The 17,854-nt window shown below is 46.6% G+C and overlaps 1 protein-coding gene across 1 annotated transcript in view; it reads right to left on the reverse strand.

The window, feature by feature from the left end:
- The window catches only part of LOC121278104 (kinesin-like protein KIF3C), a 272,922-nt gene that overhangs the window by 30,003 nt on the left and 225,065 nt on the right, over positions 1 to 17,854 (reverse strand). The window contains exons 6-7 of the mRNA XM_041188173.1: positions 17,532 to 17,648; positions 9,591 to 9,693 (exon numbers count right to left, since the gene is read on the reverse strand). Coding sequence (XP_041044107.1) covers positions 9,591 to 9,693; positions 17,532 to 17,648 — 220 coding nt within the window. The remainder of the gene's footprint in view (positions 1 to 9,590; positions 9,694 to 17,531; positions 17,649 to 17,854) is intronic.

The following is a 17,854-nucleotide window of genomic DNA, read 5'->3' on the forward strand; positions in this document are numbered from 1 at the left end:
TACAGATTTAAATATAGCAAACATATTGGAAATATGTGAGGGGCAGGAGGTTAGGTGTCATTCCATCGAAGACATGTTTCTCATGGAACCTATCAAAGATGTTTGTGAGAGCCGGGCCTAGAGGGGATCTCGTGGCAAGACTACCTATTTGGTGGCTGGTCCAGGTCCCCGTGATATAGTGCTGGCTGTAACAATCATTTGCTCAATTCATGTTGTGCAGAATGAGTTATAGACAAGATGGGGCGGAGAGGGACATCGCTTTTGTGTGTCTTGGGCAGCCCATACATACACCGATAGCAAGCTGTGAGGACGAACCCTGACATAAATATCACGCGGTAGCTCAGTGCTCCTCACAGGTCGCCTTGGTTCCTGCACAAGATAAAGGCAGGTGTCTCATCCCAGGGCCTCTTCCCTGTGCAGCGTGTAACCTTCAGAGCAAAGTGATCGTCCGGCTTCAGACTCACTGGACACATCAGTGATGCCTGCACCTCGACGGTGCTGGTCATTGCTGCCAGAATGTCATGGACAGGCGTCACAGAGTTCCCTCATTCTCTCTGTGTGCGCTCAGCACCTTTGAGTTGGGGTTGGTCCCCTATCTCTTCAGCATCTGTGCCCAGCGACGCTGTGCTCCTGAAGGGCTCAGGTGCTGAAGGCTGACAAAGGATCAGGTGCATTTAAAGTTTCACGGCTGTGTCTCCATGATATGACCCTGATCAGAGTGCAAGCGAGCTGGCCTCAGACAGATAGGAGTCAGGTGCTCACAGAGGCTATAAGAAGATCTATGGAGTGTCCTCACTTCAGGTTTCATCACCCTCCTGGAATCTAGTGAATATTAGTTCCTCCGCTGCATCTCCATGACATGAGCCTGAATACAGAGGGTATGGGCACTGCCATCAGGCACACAGGAGTCAAATGCCTACAGATGCAAAGGGAGGATGTCAGGACTGTCCTTATTGCAGCTCATCATCATTCCCCTTGAACCTTGCGGCTATTGGGGCCTCATGAGTGCACCTGTCTCTACTGGCCAGGGCCTCATTAGCTGCATCCCCTTTGATGTCCTCCTGATCAGAGGAGATGTGCAGCTCTGATCTCCTCCTCACCCCAGTTGCAGCGCCAGGTTGCGGAGACTGCAGCAACCTATGATGATGCACAACACCCTCTGGGGATTGTATTGCAGTGCTTCACCGGACCTGTCGAAGCACCGGAACCTCCTTTCCAATGTGCAAATCATTTGTATATAGTCCAGGATGTGGCGTGAGCCTCGTTATTATTGTTTCTCTGCTGCAGTTTCAGGCCACTACATGGGCATCATCAGCCACATCTTCTGTGGGTAGCCCTGTCACCGAGAAGCCAGCCCTGTGGCCTCTGTGGACCCTGGAAGATGTTGTGGATGCTCCCTGGGAATCACGTGCAGACCTTCAGGGTGTGTGGTCGCAGACCAGATGACCATTTAGCTGGAACTGCTTGTTGCCACGGAGATCTAAGCACCACACAAGTACAGTCGATGGCACCCTGCACCTGTGTGACTCCTGAGATCTGGGCAAATCCCAGCACTCTTGCTTCATGGCTTGCCTGATCCCAGTTGAAATGCACAAAGTTGTGTGTCTTCACGAAGATGATGTCTGTGACCTCCTGGACACCCCTGTAGGTGAAAGCTTGCGAGGTCACACACAGGTCACCAGGCTCCATAATCTTGATGTTCTCCTCCTGCAGTATCAAAGAGAGAGATGCAAGGGCTAGCATATGTCTCCTCAGGACCTCTCTTGGTTAAGTCTCTGGCTCCGGCTGTGCCTCAAGTTCCCTTCACGCATGCCAGAGAGTGCTTGGATGGCCACCACTTGGATGGCTAGTGTGTAGTGTGCTTCATGGCTGTCCGAAACCCCACCCACCTCCGCCCCACACCACTGGACGACAGCTGCGGCCACTGGACTGCACACTGTGCTCTCAGCTCATTCTCCTAACCCGCACTGCAAGGCTGCGCTGTTAGCTTGAACCATGAAGGTTACTGGCCCAAACCTGAATAAATCGACTGCACAGGACTCTGAGCAGCTCCATCAGTGACTGCTCCAGTCGTCCAGTTGCTTCTGCAGCCCCCTAAAAAACTCCCATTAATTCACAGCCTGCGCGAAGGGGTGAAAAATTATGGAGCATTTGGTGGCGGCACATTCTTGCATTTGTGTTACTTGAGTGGGCAGAAATGCTTCACAGACCCGACTCCAAGCAAGTCAATTGAGCTTTTATTAAATATACATTCCTGGGATGTGGGTGTCTCTGGCTAGGCCCAACATTTATTGCCCTTGTCCAGAGAGCATTTAAGAGACAACCGCATTGCCGTGGGTCTGGAGTCACATGTAGGTCAGGCTTCCTTCCCCATGGGACATTAGTGACCCAGATGGGTTTTTAACAACAATCAGCAATGGTTTCGTGGGTGTCATCAGACTTATTAATTCCAGATTTCTTATTGAATTCAAATTTTGCCATCTGCCATGGTGGGATTTGAACCCAGGTTCCTGGAACATTATTCTGGGTTGTTAGCCCACTGACAATACCACCAACTCAGAAGAATGCTTATTTTTGACAAGTTTTCCAAGTGTGCGGCCACTTCCCGCACTCTTCCCCACCACCGACATGTGCTTGTGTACTTCCATCAGTCTGTGCTGCCTTGGCACCCCCCATCCCCCCACCCCGGGCACCACCCACACTGCAGCCCTTGCCCCGACACCACACTGAAAGTCAGCCGGGAAAAGGCAACTTTCCTGTGCTTCCCCCCCACCCAACCTACAGGATGCGCAGCACCTCTTGCTTGATGTCCAAGGGCGATCCTCACAAGCGCTGCTCAAGGCTGTGTGCACTCACCCTCTGAGTTGTCCTTGCATTTCAGCTCGCCAGGTGCACACCTTTTAAAGGCAGTCGCAAATCACGCCATTCTGAAGCCATGCTGACGTGGGAGGTAAACATGACACGAGGGGATGATTCCAGTGTGAGGGCACAATAATGAGATGCAAATGCATTCAAGTTCCTGAGGTTGGACAGCAGGAAACCTGGCCGGCCATTGACGGGCAGAGTGGATGATCACAACCTGGTTTCCCAATGGCATAAGACTGATTTTTGGCCTTCCTGCCATATTGTCCGTTCACACCTCCAAACGCGCCCATGGCCAATGGGAGCGGAAAAGTCTGCCCAAAGGATGCACAGAAAGATGAAGGAAGATGTAAGTCAGATACCAAAATGTGGGGTCTTGGAAGAAAGGTGTGTTGTGGGAGCCCTAGGCTTAGTCTACATTAGGTAGTTATGTAGCCTTAGTATAACTTGAATGGGAGCACTGCTTAGCAGCACTGAGCTGGAAGTATTGATATTTTTCAGGGCCGTGGAGGTCCTGGAGTTGGAGAGCAAGGGATTTCAGAGTACCTTGTTGGTGAGGGGTGAAAATGTCCTAGATTTAGGCATCACTGGTGATTGTTTGGGTTTGGCAGTAGTCGTTAAGTGTTTTGTGGTATGGGAACCATGAGGCTCTTGAGGATTAGATGGGGGGTGAGATAATTTGGTAAATATGAGGGCCCCTTGAAAGTAAAAGCAATGGAGGAAGCTCTGCAATGTGAGAGCACGGGGAATGATCTTAAGGCGTTAAGACACAGGAGAAGGAAGTCCCAGAACTTTTGAGTATTAGAGCAATGTCCAGGGATTTGCAATGAATGAGAACATGTCCTCAATTTTGGAGCAATGGTAAGGGCTTTTTGGGGGTGTTGAGCATTGGTGGGGGTGGGCAGAGGAATCCTGTGTCATGCAAGTGCTAGGGTTGACATCCTGAGGTATGGGTGCTACATGAGTGGTCTCCTTGGGTGTAAAGACCACTGGGATCAGAGCTTGGAATTTAGGACTCGCAGAGAGAAGTTCCAGGATTGGAGAGCATTGAGGTGGTGGAACTTTGGATTGGTATTGGAATTGGTGTTAATGGGCCCAAACAAGTGGCTGATGAAGCTTGTTGGATAAAGATTGACCAACAGGGCTGCTTTGGCCAACAACCAAAGTGTTTGCAGGGTGGTCATGATTTGCGGAGGAAGCCGTGCTCTGCAGCAGCTGCTGTTACTCCCGGCCTCACAAAAAATACTTTCACACTTATCTTAGCCGGGCTTCTTCTGCCCTGTCACCCATGGACATGGGGAACTTGATTTGCATGTCGAAACAGGCAGGCACTTTGGGTACCCATCATTGGGCCCAGTTCAACTTGGCGCAGCTGTATCATCAGTGTTCACAATGTTCGGTTTGGCTCCTGTCCCCATTTTGAGGTAGTTATATCCCAGCAACGTCAGATGTAGCGAGTGAAAATCAACCCTCTAGAATGGGGTGTGGGCCCATGACCTTCTGGCCCAGAGAAAGTGCAAGTTGAACTGGTTCCGCTTCAGATTCAGAGTCTGTAAACGCCTTCAGTATCCAATCAATAACTAAGCAGGCGCCGTACAATATCTAGGCAGGATCATTCTCTGAAAACAAATTTAATCTTTATGATGTAATATGACCAAATCAAAGAAAAATACCAAGGGACAATATAAGATTAAAATCAAGGGTGAGCTCATCCTGCATCCCAATAAACAGTGATAGTCTAAGGAAGCAATCTCCAAGATAAACAAACCCACACAATAGCTCCCACTGATTCCAGTTACTAGCTGGAGCATTAGTCATTTATTCCTCTTATAGGATATGAGGAGCAACAGCCAATCTAGTTCACAACAGGGCTGACACTGGAAAATAAATCGAGCAGGGTGGAGTTTTCTGATTTTGGGAATCCAGTAGGGAGGCTCATCCAGCGGGAGGACATGTTGGGGATTCTGCTGTTATTGATCACGTTGCTAGGTATTGAAGCAGAGGCCAGCTGCTCACAACAATCAGAGCAGCCTGGGTGAAATACAGTCAGCCCTCTTTGCGAGGAGGCCAAGCTGCTGCAGTATTATTTATTAATGCATATGTTTCATTAAAATATGCCAAGAGCCCATGAATAATAACTAGCTGGACCATTTTGAAAAAAAAGTCTTGCCTGCTCCCAATTCACCTGCATCAGCTTCTCTTTTAGCTTGAGAAATGCTATCCAAGGTTTGATTAAAATTCAGACAGTTCTGCCTTGAATAAAGTTACCAGAACCCAGCAATTTTTCAAGCTAATTATACAAGCTTGATTTTGTCATGAAGTTACTTCAACGGCAGTGTAATGGCTTGCAGACTCATTTTGAAAACAGCACTGGGCCGCTTTTATTTCAAGGTTAAATAGAACCACCTAGTGGTCAGAGATTGAATGGATGAAAAGAAACAGCACACATGCTCCGGAAAGGGAGCTAACTTCTTGAAACTGTGCTTGATACTTCTTGGAGATAATCTTCTCACAGTTACCATTAAAATATATGGCGGTTATAAGTGGTGAGTCCAAAAATCCACAGGCCTTCCAGTGCATTTCCACCAATAATCAGGCAAGAGCGCAGCAGAAAGTCTATGAATTAGGCCAAGACTAGCAGGTACGCCAAATCTCAGCCTCTGATAAGAGCATCTTTGGGACCTTATTAAAAGGTGGAATTTCCATTCATCCTAGACATCAGCCCCCAAATCAAATGTGGTGTGATTTGGGTAAAGGGCAGTCCAGGAGTTTCTGTGGTTTTGACCTAGGTTTTGCTAGGGACCTATATGCATAGTGAAATCAGGCACTCTCAGTTGTGAGCTGATGGAAGTGAATACATTTGGGAGAGGGGGCTTTGGGGAGGGCGTGGTGGGGGTGTAGGGTTGCTGATGAGGTTTAGGTCTGGACCTGGGCCTGATTGCCAGAAGAGACTGAAATCAAGTAGCAGCTTGGCCTCCTTGTGAAGGGGACTGATAGACCCTTAATGCTTCCCCCCCGCCCATCAATCTGCTGTGGTTGCCAATAGCAACGGGCCTCTGTGGCATTACCTGCAATATTTTGATGAGCATGTGAAATATACTCAATAATATGGGATCCTGCCGGTTTCATGCAGTTTCCTCTTGTCCCTACGTACTACTTTTGGATCAAGCACTGGAAATTTCAGTGTGCTGTGCCTTATGGGATGTAGCTATATAATGCAATACATAAATCCTTTTGTTTTCCGATGCTCCTTCTGAATTGCAGAGCATTAGTATCAAAGCTTCCCCGAAATACAGGGTAATAGAATTCCTGTGGGGCACTAAGCAATGTGAAATTGCTGCAGGGCAGGTTAGTTAAAGTGGAACTTTGAGTTACTGAAAATCAGTGCATCTGATAGGAATATAATTCAGCCACATAATTTCTGGTTGGTCAGAGAATATTGTACCATTTGGAAATATCACCATCATAGTTAACTTAACATGCACCTAACCTGAGAAGTGGATGTTCTGCTCACAGGCACTTCCTGAACCTTGCCATCTCGTGTAGCCTCTCCTCTCTCATGGTCTCAATCAATGACCTATCTCTGACCACTTCCTGGTATTCTTCACCACCCATCTCCCCTTATCCTCCTTTAAGCCAATTTTCTTCTGCATCCATCTGGAAGAAACTCTCCCAAGTGGTTCACAATTGTTTTCTTGACCTCTGTAGTGCTTTGGCTCTCCATGCACAAGAAGTGCTCCCAATCGGCTCTGCTTTTGATACCCTTATTACAAATACAACTTTCACCATATTCTAGTTAAGTAATTTCTTTTAATATGACCTCCATCTTTGTTCCCTCAGGTCCAAGAAATGCAAATTGAAGCAGCCTCAGTGCACACTGGCTTAAGCATTCAATGCCTGATCTGCCTTGACTACATTAATCATTACCATACCTTGCTTTCCTCGACCAGAATGGTCCATAACTTTAAGATCAATGTGGGAGGAATAAATAACCCTAAGCTTCGTTTTACCAGAACAATCATCTTCTTAAAACCCTTCCCCCACTTCCACTCTATCAACTATTGCAAGAACCTCATGGATTTCACTGCTGATCAGTTGCTTCCCCCCTTCCCAAGCCAAATCGCCCTGTCCTGTCCCTAACCCTTAATGGCTTCTCTGGCATTCAGTGTTGCATGAACTAACTTACTCCAACTAAAGAATGGAAAGATTGAAGGTCATCTTCAGTCCCCAATTACTCCAGCCCCCTGCATGGTCCTGTCTTAGGCTGAACTAGACAGTTCACAGTTTCAATGTCCTGTTCGACTCTGAGCTCTGCTTCCAAAACTCATATTCTATCATATGAACCACATCCACTGATCACCTAACCATGACCCTTCCACCTCCCTAGCCCATATGCCACTACAACCTTCATTCAAGCCTTTGCCACTTGCATGTATGCTCTCCAATATCTCTAAGCCACTCTTGGCTTGCAGGACAAAGTGCTGCATACATGAGGGAGGGGAGCAGACCAAGAACTTGAACAGCTCTCCCTCATTTTAAATGCTTTAGTCAGTATGAACAGATCATGGAGATAATGGAGGCATTCCCAAAGCTCAGGGTTAATCCCATCCATTCTTTGTTATCCATGCCTTTCTCTATGCATTCACTCACACTTCTACAGTGCAACACTTTTGTTATGTAAGCCTTGTTTCAGGGAGTGCATTTCAGCTGCCATGTTTGTTTCTCTGTTTCAATCAAAGACCCCAAAGAAACAGCAGTGTGGCCCTGTAGCACCCATCACCTCATAGTACTCAAAGCAGCAGCCACTCCATTTGTAGCGAATGCCCTGGATTCTCTTGTCACTTCGACATATGAATGTTCAGCAAGGAGACCAGTTGTTCACCATCTGGGTTAGTTTCGTCTTATATGTCTTGATTTGCAGATCCAATTACAAATATTACATATGAAGTCACTGGTGGAGGGTTAGGTGAAGTCATTGGCTTTGCGGTGTGCTTGCTCGTTCTATAGAGACCGCATATTTTCTCTCAAATGCTGAGAGTGCTTAATAACAGATACTTTCTCCATTTGGATCTGTCCAGTGTTTTATTTTCCCATGTAATGGGGTCCAGCCCACAGGCTCAGAGGTTGGCTTTCAGAATGTCTTCATATCTAAGTGTGGGTTCCCACACTCAGTTGGCTGTAGAATGCTGCCTTTGGTATGTGCAAAGCCTCCAAGCAAACCACACGGCCGACTCAACAAAGCTGAGTTCTGATGAGCGTGCTCGCGATACGAGGTACGATGTCGCACCTTGCAAGAACTTTGGTGTTCGGGATTTTGCCCTATCACTTGATGTTGCAAGTGGATCTTAAGCAGCAAAGGTGGAATACATCTGCTTGCTTTATGTGATACCATGATTCATAGCTATACAGAAGTGATGTCAGAACTGTTATGAGTTCAAACAGTGCTTCTAGTACAATGACTTTGTTGAACTGAATGTAAGATGGATCCCATCCCCCCCACCCTTGCAGCCCTGTACCACGTGACAGAGGTCACATGACTACATAAGCCAGATAGGACTTTTCTTACATGATTCCATTTCAAAACCCAAAGCAAAAACCACTGCCTGGTAGACTTTGTTCTTTGTTTTCAGACAAAGTCCATTCTCTCTCCAAAGCCTGTGGGTGAGCCTGCCGAATGCTGAGCTTGGTTTTGTCTGGTGATGGGAGATTTCATCATCCAACATGGTGTTGTTGGAGAGGATATTCCCAACAACAAACACCAGCACAAATATATCCGATTTAGGAGATTTAGGTGGTAAGTTTGAAGTGTGCCCACCAGGTGAATAATAGATTACCAGTGAATAGGAGCTGAGTAGCGGAAACCTGTTAACTGGACTAACAGCATATGTTCTTCAGCAGCTACAAGGTCTGGGTATTCAAACCATACTGGGGGCTCACCTTTAAAAAAATGATGCTCTCTGAATACCAACATTTTCTGTCAGCATTAGAGTGCACCAAGTACTTGCAAGCTCTGAGGCCAAGTGCGGAAGAGACAGGTTCCTGTGCAGTGCAGTCATAATCTGGAACTGCAGTTCACAGTGTATGTGGCAATCCCAGAAAAGAAACCAAAACATTTCCATTGATGTCCCTTGACATTAAGCACCGACAACAAAGGTAGTCTGGTACATGGTGTGTAGGTATCATGAGCAGCTTGTCAATATTGTTGAACGCATTACTCACAATGACAAATGTCGCACAGGAAGATCAAGGATGCATTAGGAGGTCAATGTTAGTAATTAGATTACTTCAGTTGAAGTGGGTGCAGAAGATAAGATACTGCACAATCAAAGCACCAGGGTATTATGAATAGAATATTTTCTGAAACAATTTGCAGTAAAGCTGTCCTTGACGAATAGAACATGTTTGGAATTGTTCGTAAGTTGATACTGGATGACCTATTTCTACTCCATCTTTATTGGGTTGGTAAATACTTTAATCCCTTTGTAGAGCTTATATTTTGAAAGCCTGTATACAATATTAATATTGATATTATAAATTAATTCTTATTTGTATTTAATGACAATGGAAACCTCTTAACGCACATGGTGAAACAGATTTTCTTCATGAAACAATTATTTTGCAAGTCTTGTTTATCACCTTCTGGGGAGGCATGAAAAAGGCTGTTTTTGTGTCATATTTAATGGTTTCTGCAGACCCGTTAATCTCTTAGTACATGATTTATTACTTACCCTGTATCTGGGATGAATACCCATTGCCATAGCAACTCTAGCATACTGACTGATTGGTCGCTTGTAGCCGACTGCAGACGTAGACCTTTTCTTCATTTGGTGACTGATAAAAAGAACATAGAGATCACAGAGGAACCGAATAATAAAGCAAAAAAAACAACATTTCTTCAGACTGCTCTGAAACCCTAAACCCCGTGCATTTTAATGAAGAACTTTCAGCGTAAGGCTTTCACAATATGATTTGCATTGTAACAATAACCGACAGATCTGTACTGATAGTATCTTTGCTCTACAATATTAAGGCAGTTCTTTAATTATAAAAAATTAGCTCAGTGAAACTGTATCAATAAACTCTGGAAATGTTACTGTTAAAATGAACAACATTTCTGACGACATTCTGATGAAGGACCCGCAATGTCGGGCGGGATTTCCTGGCCCAACCCAGCGCCAGGGTTGTCCGGTCTCGCCGAAAGCCAATAGGCTTTTGGCAGGGTCGCCGAGTCTCCCGTGGCGAGTCCCGCTATGACGGGGCCGAAAAATCCCGGCTGTTAGCTCGTCTGTTCATTCCGCAGATGCAGGTAGACTTCCTGTGCGCTTCCAGCATTTGCTGCTTTTGCAACCTGCCATAGAAATTTGAGCCCACCCAAAAATGGCCATGGTTTAGGCTTCCATTATTATTGAGCTGGCGAACTGTAAACACCAAATGGATATCCCCAGGCAGCTTCAGGGGAGAGGAGGATCAAAGATCAGGCTACTGCAACCCCCAGGAGCAGCCCTCAGCTGAGTCCATGGAGGGAACCAGGAAGGAGGGTAGCAGTCAGTGCGGATCGGGGAGGTAGAGATTGAGATCGGGGAGGATCTTTCAATTGTAGTCAATGGAAATGAAAAATATCAGAAGAGATGTGTGTAAGTGGTGGCTGAATCGATAACACCTGTTTCACTCTATCACCCAAAGTCAATATTACCACCAGTAACTGTGAGACGGTACATGGGGGAAGGCTGGATGATGTGAAACACAGAGATTTGAGGGCTTAAGTTCACAAGACATTAAAAGCATTAAATGGATAAGGCCATAAAAAAGCAAATAATGGCTTTTACAGCAAAAAGGTGTGGAATACAAACATTGAGATATAATGGTAAATCAATATAAAACCTTAGTTTTAAAAACTGTGCAATTTTGGACTCCAAAACAATAGGAAGAATACTGAGGCATTCTACCCTCGGTCGACATTTTTAAAAAATGTATTTATTCACGGGATGTGGGCTTCTCTGGCTGGGCCCAGCATTTATTGCCCATCCCCTAGAGGCCTTGAGAAGCTGGTGGTGAGCTGCCTTCTTGAACCACTACAGTGCATGTGGTGTGGGTAGACCCACAGTGTGGTTAGGGAGGGAGTTCCAGGATTTTGACCCAGCGACAGTGAACTCACGGTGTTATACTTCCAAGTCAGGATGGTGAGTGACTTGGTGGGGAACTTCCAGGTGGTGGTGTTCCCATCTATCTGCGGCTCTTGTCCTTCTGGATGGTAGTGGTCGTGGGTTTGGAAAGTGCTGTCTGAAGAGGCTTGGTGAATTCCTGCAGTGCATCTTGTAGATGGTACACACTGCTGCTACTGTGCACTGGTGGTGGAGGGAGTGAATGTTTGTGGATGTGGTGCCAATCAAGTGAGATGCTTTGTACTGGATGGTATAAAGCTTCTTGAGTGTTGCTGGAGCTGCATTCATCCAGGCAAGTGGACAGTATTCCATCACACTCCTGACTTGTGACCTATAGATGGTGGACAGGCTTTGGGGAGTCAGGAGTTACTCATTGCAGGATTCCTAGCCTCTGACCTGCCCTTGTAGCCACAGTATTTACATGGCTAGTCCAGTTTAGTTTCTGGTCAATGGTAACCCCCCCAGGATGTTGATAGTGGGGGATTCAGCAATGGTAATGCCATTGAATGTCAAGGGATGATGGTTGGATTCTCTCTTGTTGGAGATGGCCATTACCTGAAACTTGTGTGACGTGAATGTTATTTGCCACTTGTCACCCCAAGCTTGGATATTGTCCATGTCTTGCTGCATTTGGACATGGACTGCTTCAGTATCTGAGGAGTTGCAAATGGTGCTGAACATCGTGCAATCATCAGCGAACATCCCCACTTCTGACCTTATGATGGAAGGAAGGTCAGTGATGAAGCAGCTGAAGATGGCTGGGCCGAGGACACTACCCTGAGGAACTCCTGCAGTGATGTCCTGGAGCTGAGATGACTGACCTCCAACAACCACAACAATCTTCCTTTGAGCTAGGTATGGCTCCAACTAGTGGAGAGTTTTCCCCCTGATTCCCATTGACTCCAGTTTTGCTAGGGCTCCTTGATGCCACACTTGGTCAAATGCGGCCTTGATGTCATGGGCAGTCACTCTCACCTCACCTCAGGAGTTCAGCTCTTTTGTTCATGTTTGAACCAAGGCTGTAATGAGGTCAGGAGCTGAGTGGCCCTGGCAGAACCCAAACTGGGCATCAGTGAGCAGATTATTGCTAAGCAGGTGCCGCTTGATAGCACTGTTGCTGACCCCTTCCATTACTTCACTGATGATGGAGAGTAGACTGATGGGGCAGTAATTGGCTGGTTTGGATTTGTCCTGCTTTTTGTGTACAAGACATACCTGGGCAATTTTCCACATTGCCGGATAGATGCCAGTGTTGTAGCTGTACTGGAACAGCAAGGCTAGGGGCACAACAAGTTCTGGAGCACAAGTCTTCAGTACTATTGCCGGAATATTGTCAGGGCTCATAGCCTTTACAGTATCCAGTGCCTTCAGCTATTTCTTGACATCAAGTGGATGAATCAAATTGGCTGAAGACTGGCATCTGTGATGCTGGGGATCTCCGGAGGAGGCTGAGATGGATCATCCACTTGGCACATCTGGCTGAAGATTGTAGCTAATGTTTCAGCCTTATCTTTTGCACTGATGTGCTGGGCTCCTCCATTATTGAGGATGGGGATATTTGTCGAGCCTTCTCCTCCTGTGAGTTGTTTAATTGTCCACCACCATTCATGACCGGGTGTGGCAGGACTGCAGAGCTCAGATCTGACCTGTTGGTTGTGATATCGCTGAGCTCCGTCTATCACTTGGTGCTTATGCTGCTTGGCGTACAAGTAGTCCTGGTTATAACTTCACCAGGGTGACATCTCATTTTTAGGTATGCCTGGTGCTGCACCTGGCATGCCCTCTTGCACTCTTCCTTGAGTCTTCATTCTTCCCTCCATAAACTACACTGACCTACACTGGCTCCTACTCAAGCAACATCCTGATTTTAAAATTCTTCACCTTGTTTCCAAATCCGATCAAGTCCTTGCCCCTCACTATCTCTGTAATCTCCTCCAGCCCCTCACTGCACTCCTGTATTTCTGGCCCCTTAAGCACAAAGGATATTAATCATTCAAACGACTCTTCTAAAGAAGAGTCATATGGACTCAGTGTTTTGTTTTTATGTTAATCATGCCACCATTGGTGGCCATGCCTTCAGCTGCCCGGGCCCTTCTCTCCCTATAATAAAAGCAAAATTATATGTTTGCTGGAAATCTGAAATAAAAACACAAAATGCTGGAAAAACTCAGCAGGTCTGTCAACAACTACGGAGAGAGAAACAGAGTTAAGACGTTTCGAGTCCATATGACCACTTCAGGGCTGAAGAGTGGTAGAAATGTGATGGATTTTATACTGCTTAAGAGGGGGTGGAGTGGGTGGAGTGAAAGAGAAGGTCAGAGATGGGTGGGAGCTCAGGAGAGATTTGACAAAGATGTCATGGACACAAGACAAAGGGAGTGTAAATGGTGATGGTAAAGATTAAGACCGTGATTCTTTGGTCCCGTCGGGGTGGTCCCCACAATGGAAGATTTGGCTGCTCAGCCAAAAGTCCATTGACTTTCAGTGGACCAGATGAACCTGGCTGCTGGCAGGGCCGAGAAATCCCGCCCGGAAGACAAGGTGCTGATAGTGGTATAAAGATAAGATAGCAGAATGTGTAATAGCAGAACAAGGGTCAGCGTCACATCGTCTGCCTTAATTTCTCTGCTCCTCTCACACACTCTAACCTGTCCCCTTCTGAACTTGCTGCATTCTGTTCCCTTAGGTCCAACCCTGACTTTGTTATCAAACCTGCAACAAGGGTGGTGCTGTTGTTGTCTGGCGTACTGACCTCTACCTTGCAGCGGCTGAGCGTCACCTCTCACACAAATCTCCCTGGACCATGACTCCATCACCAAATATCAAGCCATGGTTTCCAGGGACTGTCACTAACCTCATCTCCTCTAGGTATCTTCCCTCCACTGCTTCCAACCTCATAGTTTCCCTACCCTGCACAGCCTGCTGTTACCTTCTTCCAATGTCCACAAACAGGACTGTCCTCATAGACCTATTGTGCCAGCCTGTTCCTGCCCCAAGGAACTCATTTCTTCCCACCTTGACTCCATTCTCTCTCCACTTGTCCAGTCTCTTCCCACCTACATTCACTATTCCTCTGACACCCTGCTTCATATCAACAATTTCCAGTTTCCTGGCCCTAACCGTCTCCTCTTCATTTTGGGTGCCCAATCCCTCTACACCTCCATCCCCCACCAGGACAGTCTGAGGGCTCTCCGCTTCTTCCTTGAACAGAGGCCTGAACAATCCCCATCCACCACCACTCTTCTCCACCTGGCTGAACTTGTTCTCTCATTGAACAATTGCTCCTTTAACTTGCCTTACTTTTTCCAAATAAAAGGTGTGGCTATGGGTAGCTGCATGCGCCCTAGTTATGCCTGTCTTTTTGTAGGGTATGTGAAACATTCCTTGTTCCAGTCCTAGTCAGGCCCCCTCCCACAACTTTTCTCCTGGTACATCGATGACTATATTGGTACTGCCTCATGTTCTCATCTGGACCTAGAAAAATGTATTGAGTTTGTTTCCAATTTCCACCCTTCTCTCACCTTGACATGGTCCATCTCTGACACTTCCCTTCCCTATCTTGAGCTCTCTGTCTCCAATTATAGTGATAGACTGTCTACCAATAAACATTACAAGCCCACTGACTCCCACAGCTGCTGCGACTACAGCTCCTCACACCCTGCTTCCTGTAAGGACTCTATCCCATTACCCCATTCCTCTGCCTCCGTCACATCTGTTCTGATGATGCCACTTTCCAAAACAGTGCTTCTGACATGTCTTCCTTCTACCTCAACCGATGATTCCTCCCCACAGCCCTCAACTATGTCCGACCCACCACCCACACCTCCGCCCTCACCCTTTCCCCTCCCTTCTGGAACCATGAAAGGTTTCCCCTTGTCTCATTTTTCAGCCCACCAGCCTCCGCATTCAGAGGATCATCCTTGGACATTTCTTCCATCTCCAGCACGATGCTGCCACCACACACATCTTCCCCTCACCCCACCTTGTCAGTGTTCCATAGGGACCGTTCCCTCCGTGAACTCCTGGTCCACTTCTCTATCACCCCCTACTCCTCACCCCCTTCCCATGGCACCTTCCTTTGCAATCGCAAGTGTACCCCCTGCCCCTTTACCTCCTCCCTCCTCACTGTCCAAGGCCCTAAACACTCCTTTCAGTTGAAGCAGTGCTTCACTTGAACCTCTTTCAGTTTGGTCTACTGTATTCACTGATCCCCATGTGGTCTACTCTATATTGGGCAAATTGGGTGACTGCTTTGCGAAACATCTTCGCTCAGTCCACAAGCATGGCCCAGGTCTTCCTGTCACTTGCCATTTCAATTCACCATCCTGCTCTCATGCCCACATGTCCATCCTTGGCCTGCTGCAATGTTCCAGTGAAGCCCAACACAAACTGGAGGAGCAGCACCTCATCTTCCGGTTACACACTTTACAGCTTTCCGGATTTAACAGTGAGTTCAACAACTCCAGACCATGAACTCTCTCCTCCATCTTGGCCCCTTATTCAATCCAATATTTTTCTCCAACTGCAACATTCCCCCTCCCCCGCCCCCAACACTACCGCGCCAACGCCCCCCCCGCCGCCACCCCCCACCCACCCCCCCCACCCCCCCACCCCCCCAACACCCCCCACCCCAAGGGCCATCTGTCACTTGTTCTTATGCTTTGCTTTGAAAGTGTGCTGACCCTTGTTCTGCTATTAACACATAGTGCTAACTTACCTTTAACCACAATAGGCACCTTCTTTAGTCTTTAACACTATCATTAACATTCCACTTATCCTGTGTCCATGACATCTTTGTCAAATTTCTACTTAGCTCCCACCTATCCCTGACCTTCTATTTTGCTCCACCTGCTCCACCCCCTCTTAAACAGTATAAAATCCATCATATTTCTACCTCTCCTTAGCCCTGAAGAAGAGTCATACGGACTCGAAATGTTAACTTTATTTCTCTCTCCCCAGATGCTGCCAGACCTGCTGAGCTTTTCCAGCATTTTTTGTTTTTACCCCTACTCTCCTTCTGCCTCTCCCCTTCCAAACTTCGCTTTCCTCCTTTAAAATAATCCTAAATCTACTTCTTTGACCAAGGTTTTGGTTATTTTATCTAATATCACTGTATGTGGCTATATATATACACACATACATACACAATGTTTTGTTTTATAATGCATCTGTAAATCTCTTTGGGACATTTTCTAACTATAAAGGTGCTGTATTCGATGAGTGTTAGCTGTGGCTCACTCTCACCTCTGAGTTACAAGGTTCAGGGTTCAAGTCCACCCCAAAGCTGGAATACAAAAATCAAGGCTGACACTCCAGTCCAGTACTGAAGGGGTGCTGCACTGTCAGAGATGCCACCTTTCAGTTGAGATGTTAAACTGAGGTTCTATCTGCTTGCTTGAGTGGATGTAAAAGATGGCAAGGCACTATTTTGAAGAACAGCAGGAGAGTTATGCCCAATGTCCTGGCAAATATTGATCCCTCAATCGACACTACAAAAACAGATTTTCTTGTCATTATCACATTGCTGTTTGTGAAAGTTTGCTGTGTGCAAATTGACTGCTGCGATTCCTACACTACAACAGTGACTACACTTCAAAAATACTTATTTTTTCTTTCATGGGACGTGAGTGCCGCTGGCTAGGGAGGGAGGTCCAGGATCTTGATCCAGCGACAGTGAAGGAACGGCGATATGGTTCCATGTCAGGATGGTGTGCGGCTCGGAGGGGAGCTTGCAGCTGGTGGTGTTCTTGTGCATCTCTTGTCCTCGTCCTCCTAATGGCAGAGCACATCTGTTTAGAAGGTGCTGCCGAAGGAGCCTTAGGTGACTTGCTGCAGTGCATCTTGTAGATGGTACACACTGCTGCCACCGTGCGTCGGTGGTGGAGGGAGTGAATATTTAAGTTGGTGAAAGGGGTGCCGATGGGCTACTTTATTCCAGATGGCATTGAGCTTCTTGAGTATTGTTGGAGCTGCACTCATCCAGTCAAGTGGACGGCATTTCCTCACGTTGCTGCCTTGTGCCTTGTAGATGGTGGACAGGCTTTGGGAATCAGGTGGTGAGTTAGTGACAAATTCCCGGCCTCTGACCTGCTCTCGTAGCCACAGTATTTATATGGCTGGGTTAAATTTCTGGTAAATGGTAACCCACAAAATGTTGTTGGTGGGGGATTCAGTGATGGTAATGCCATTGAATGTCAAGGGGATAGGGTTAGATCCTCTCTTGTTGAAGATGATTATGGCCTCACACTTGTGTGGCATGAATGCTATTTGCCACTTATCAGCCCAAGCTCTGTCAGGTAATGTTCCCCACTTAGGGGTGTGAAGTTGGAAGCATTATCCCCATGGCCTTACAAACTGGAGTTATAATTAAGATTAAGGGCAACGTTTACTATGTTGGATGTTTGCAATTGGCTTCCTTTTCTTTCTTCAACAATCCTTTATTCTGCATTTTTTTTTAAACATAAAGAGGACATGTTCTGAGACCATATTATTTCAAATCACACTCACTTTTCAGCAGGGACTAGAGGCAGGAATTTCCACTGATCCTCCTCACAGTCAAAACACAACCGGTTCATGATCTTGTTTTTCTCTTCAGGTGGAATAAAATTTTCAATTATCAGGTACCTGAGGAAGACAAAGGCATGAGATGAGCTGAAGAACCTTCTGAACCATGGGTTGTACAGGAGCAAACCTTGGGATAACTTTTATCGCACGAATTATGGGACGTAGCCGATGTAGATGATGAAATACCGATTATGGAGACAAAGGATAAGTTACAAACTATTTCAGCAAATATGTCAGCAAAACTTGTAACATGGATCAAAAATAAA

Source organism: Carcharodon carcharias, chromosome 5 (genome assembly GCF_017639515.1).
Source record: "Carcharodon carcharias isolate sCarCar2 chromosome 5, sCarCar2.pri, whole genome shotgun sequence".
NCBI classification, from domain to species: Eukaryota; Metazoa; Chordata; class Chondrichthyes; order Lamniformes; family Lamnidae; genus Carcharodon; species Carcharodon carcharias.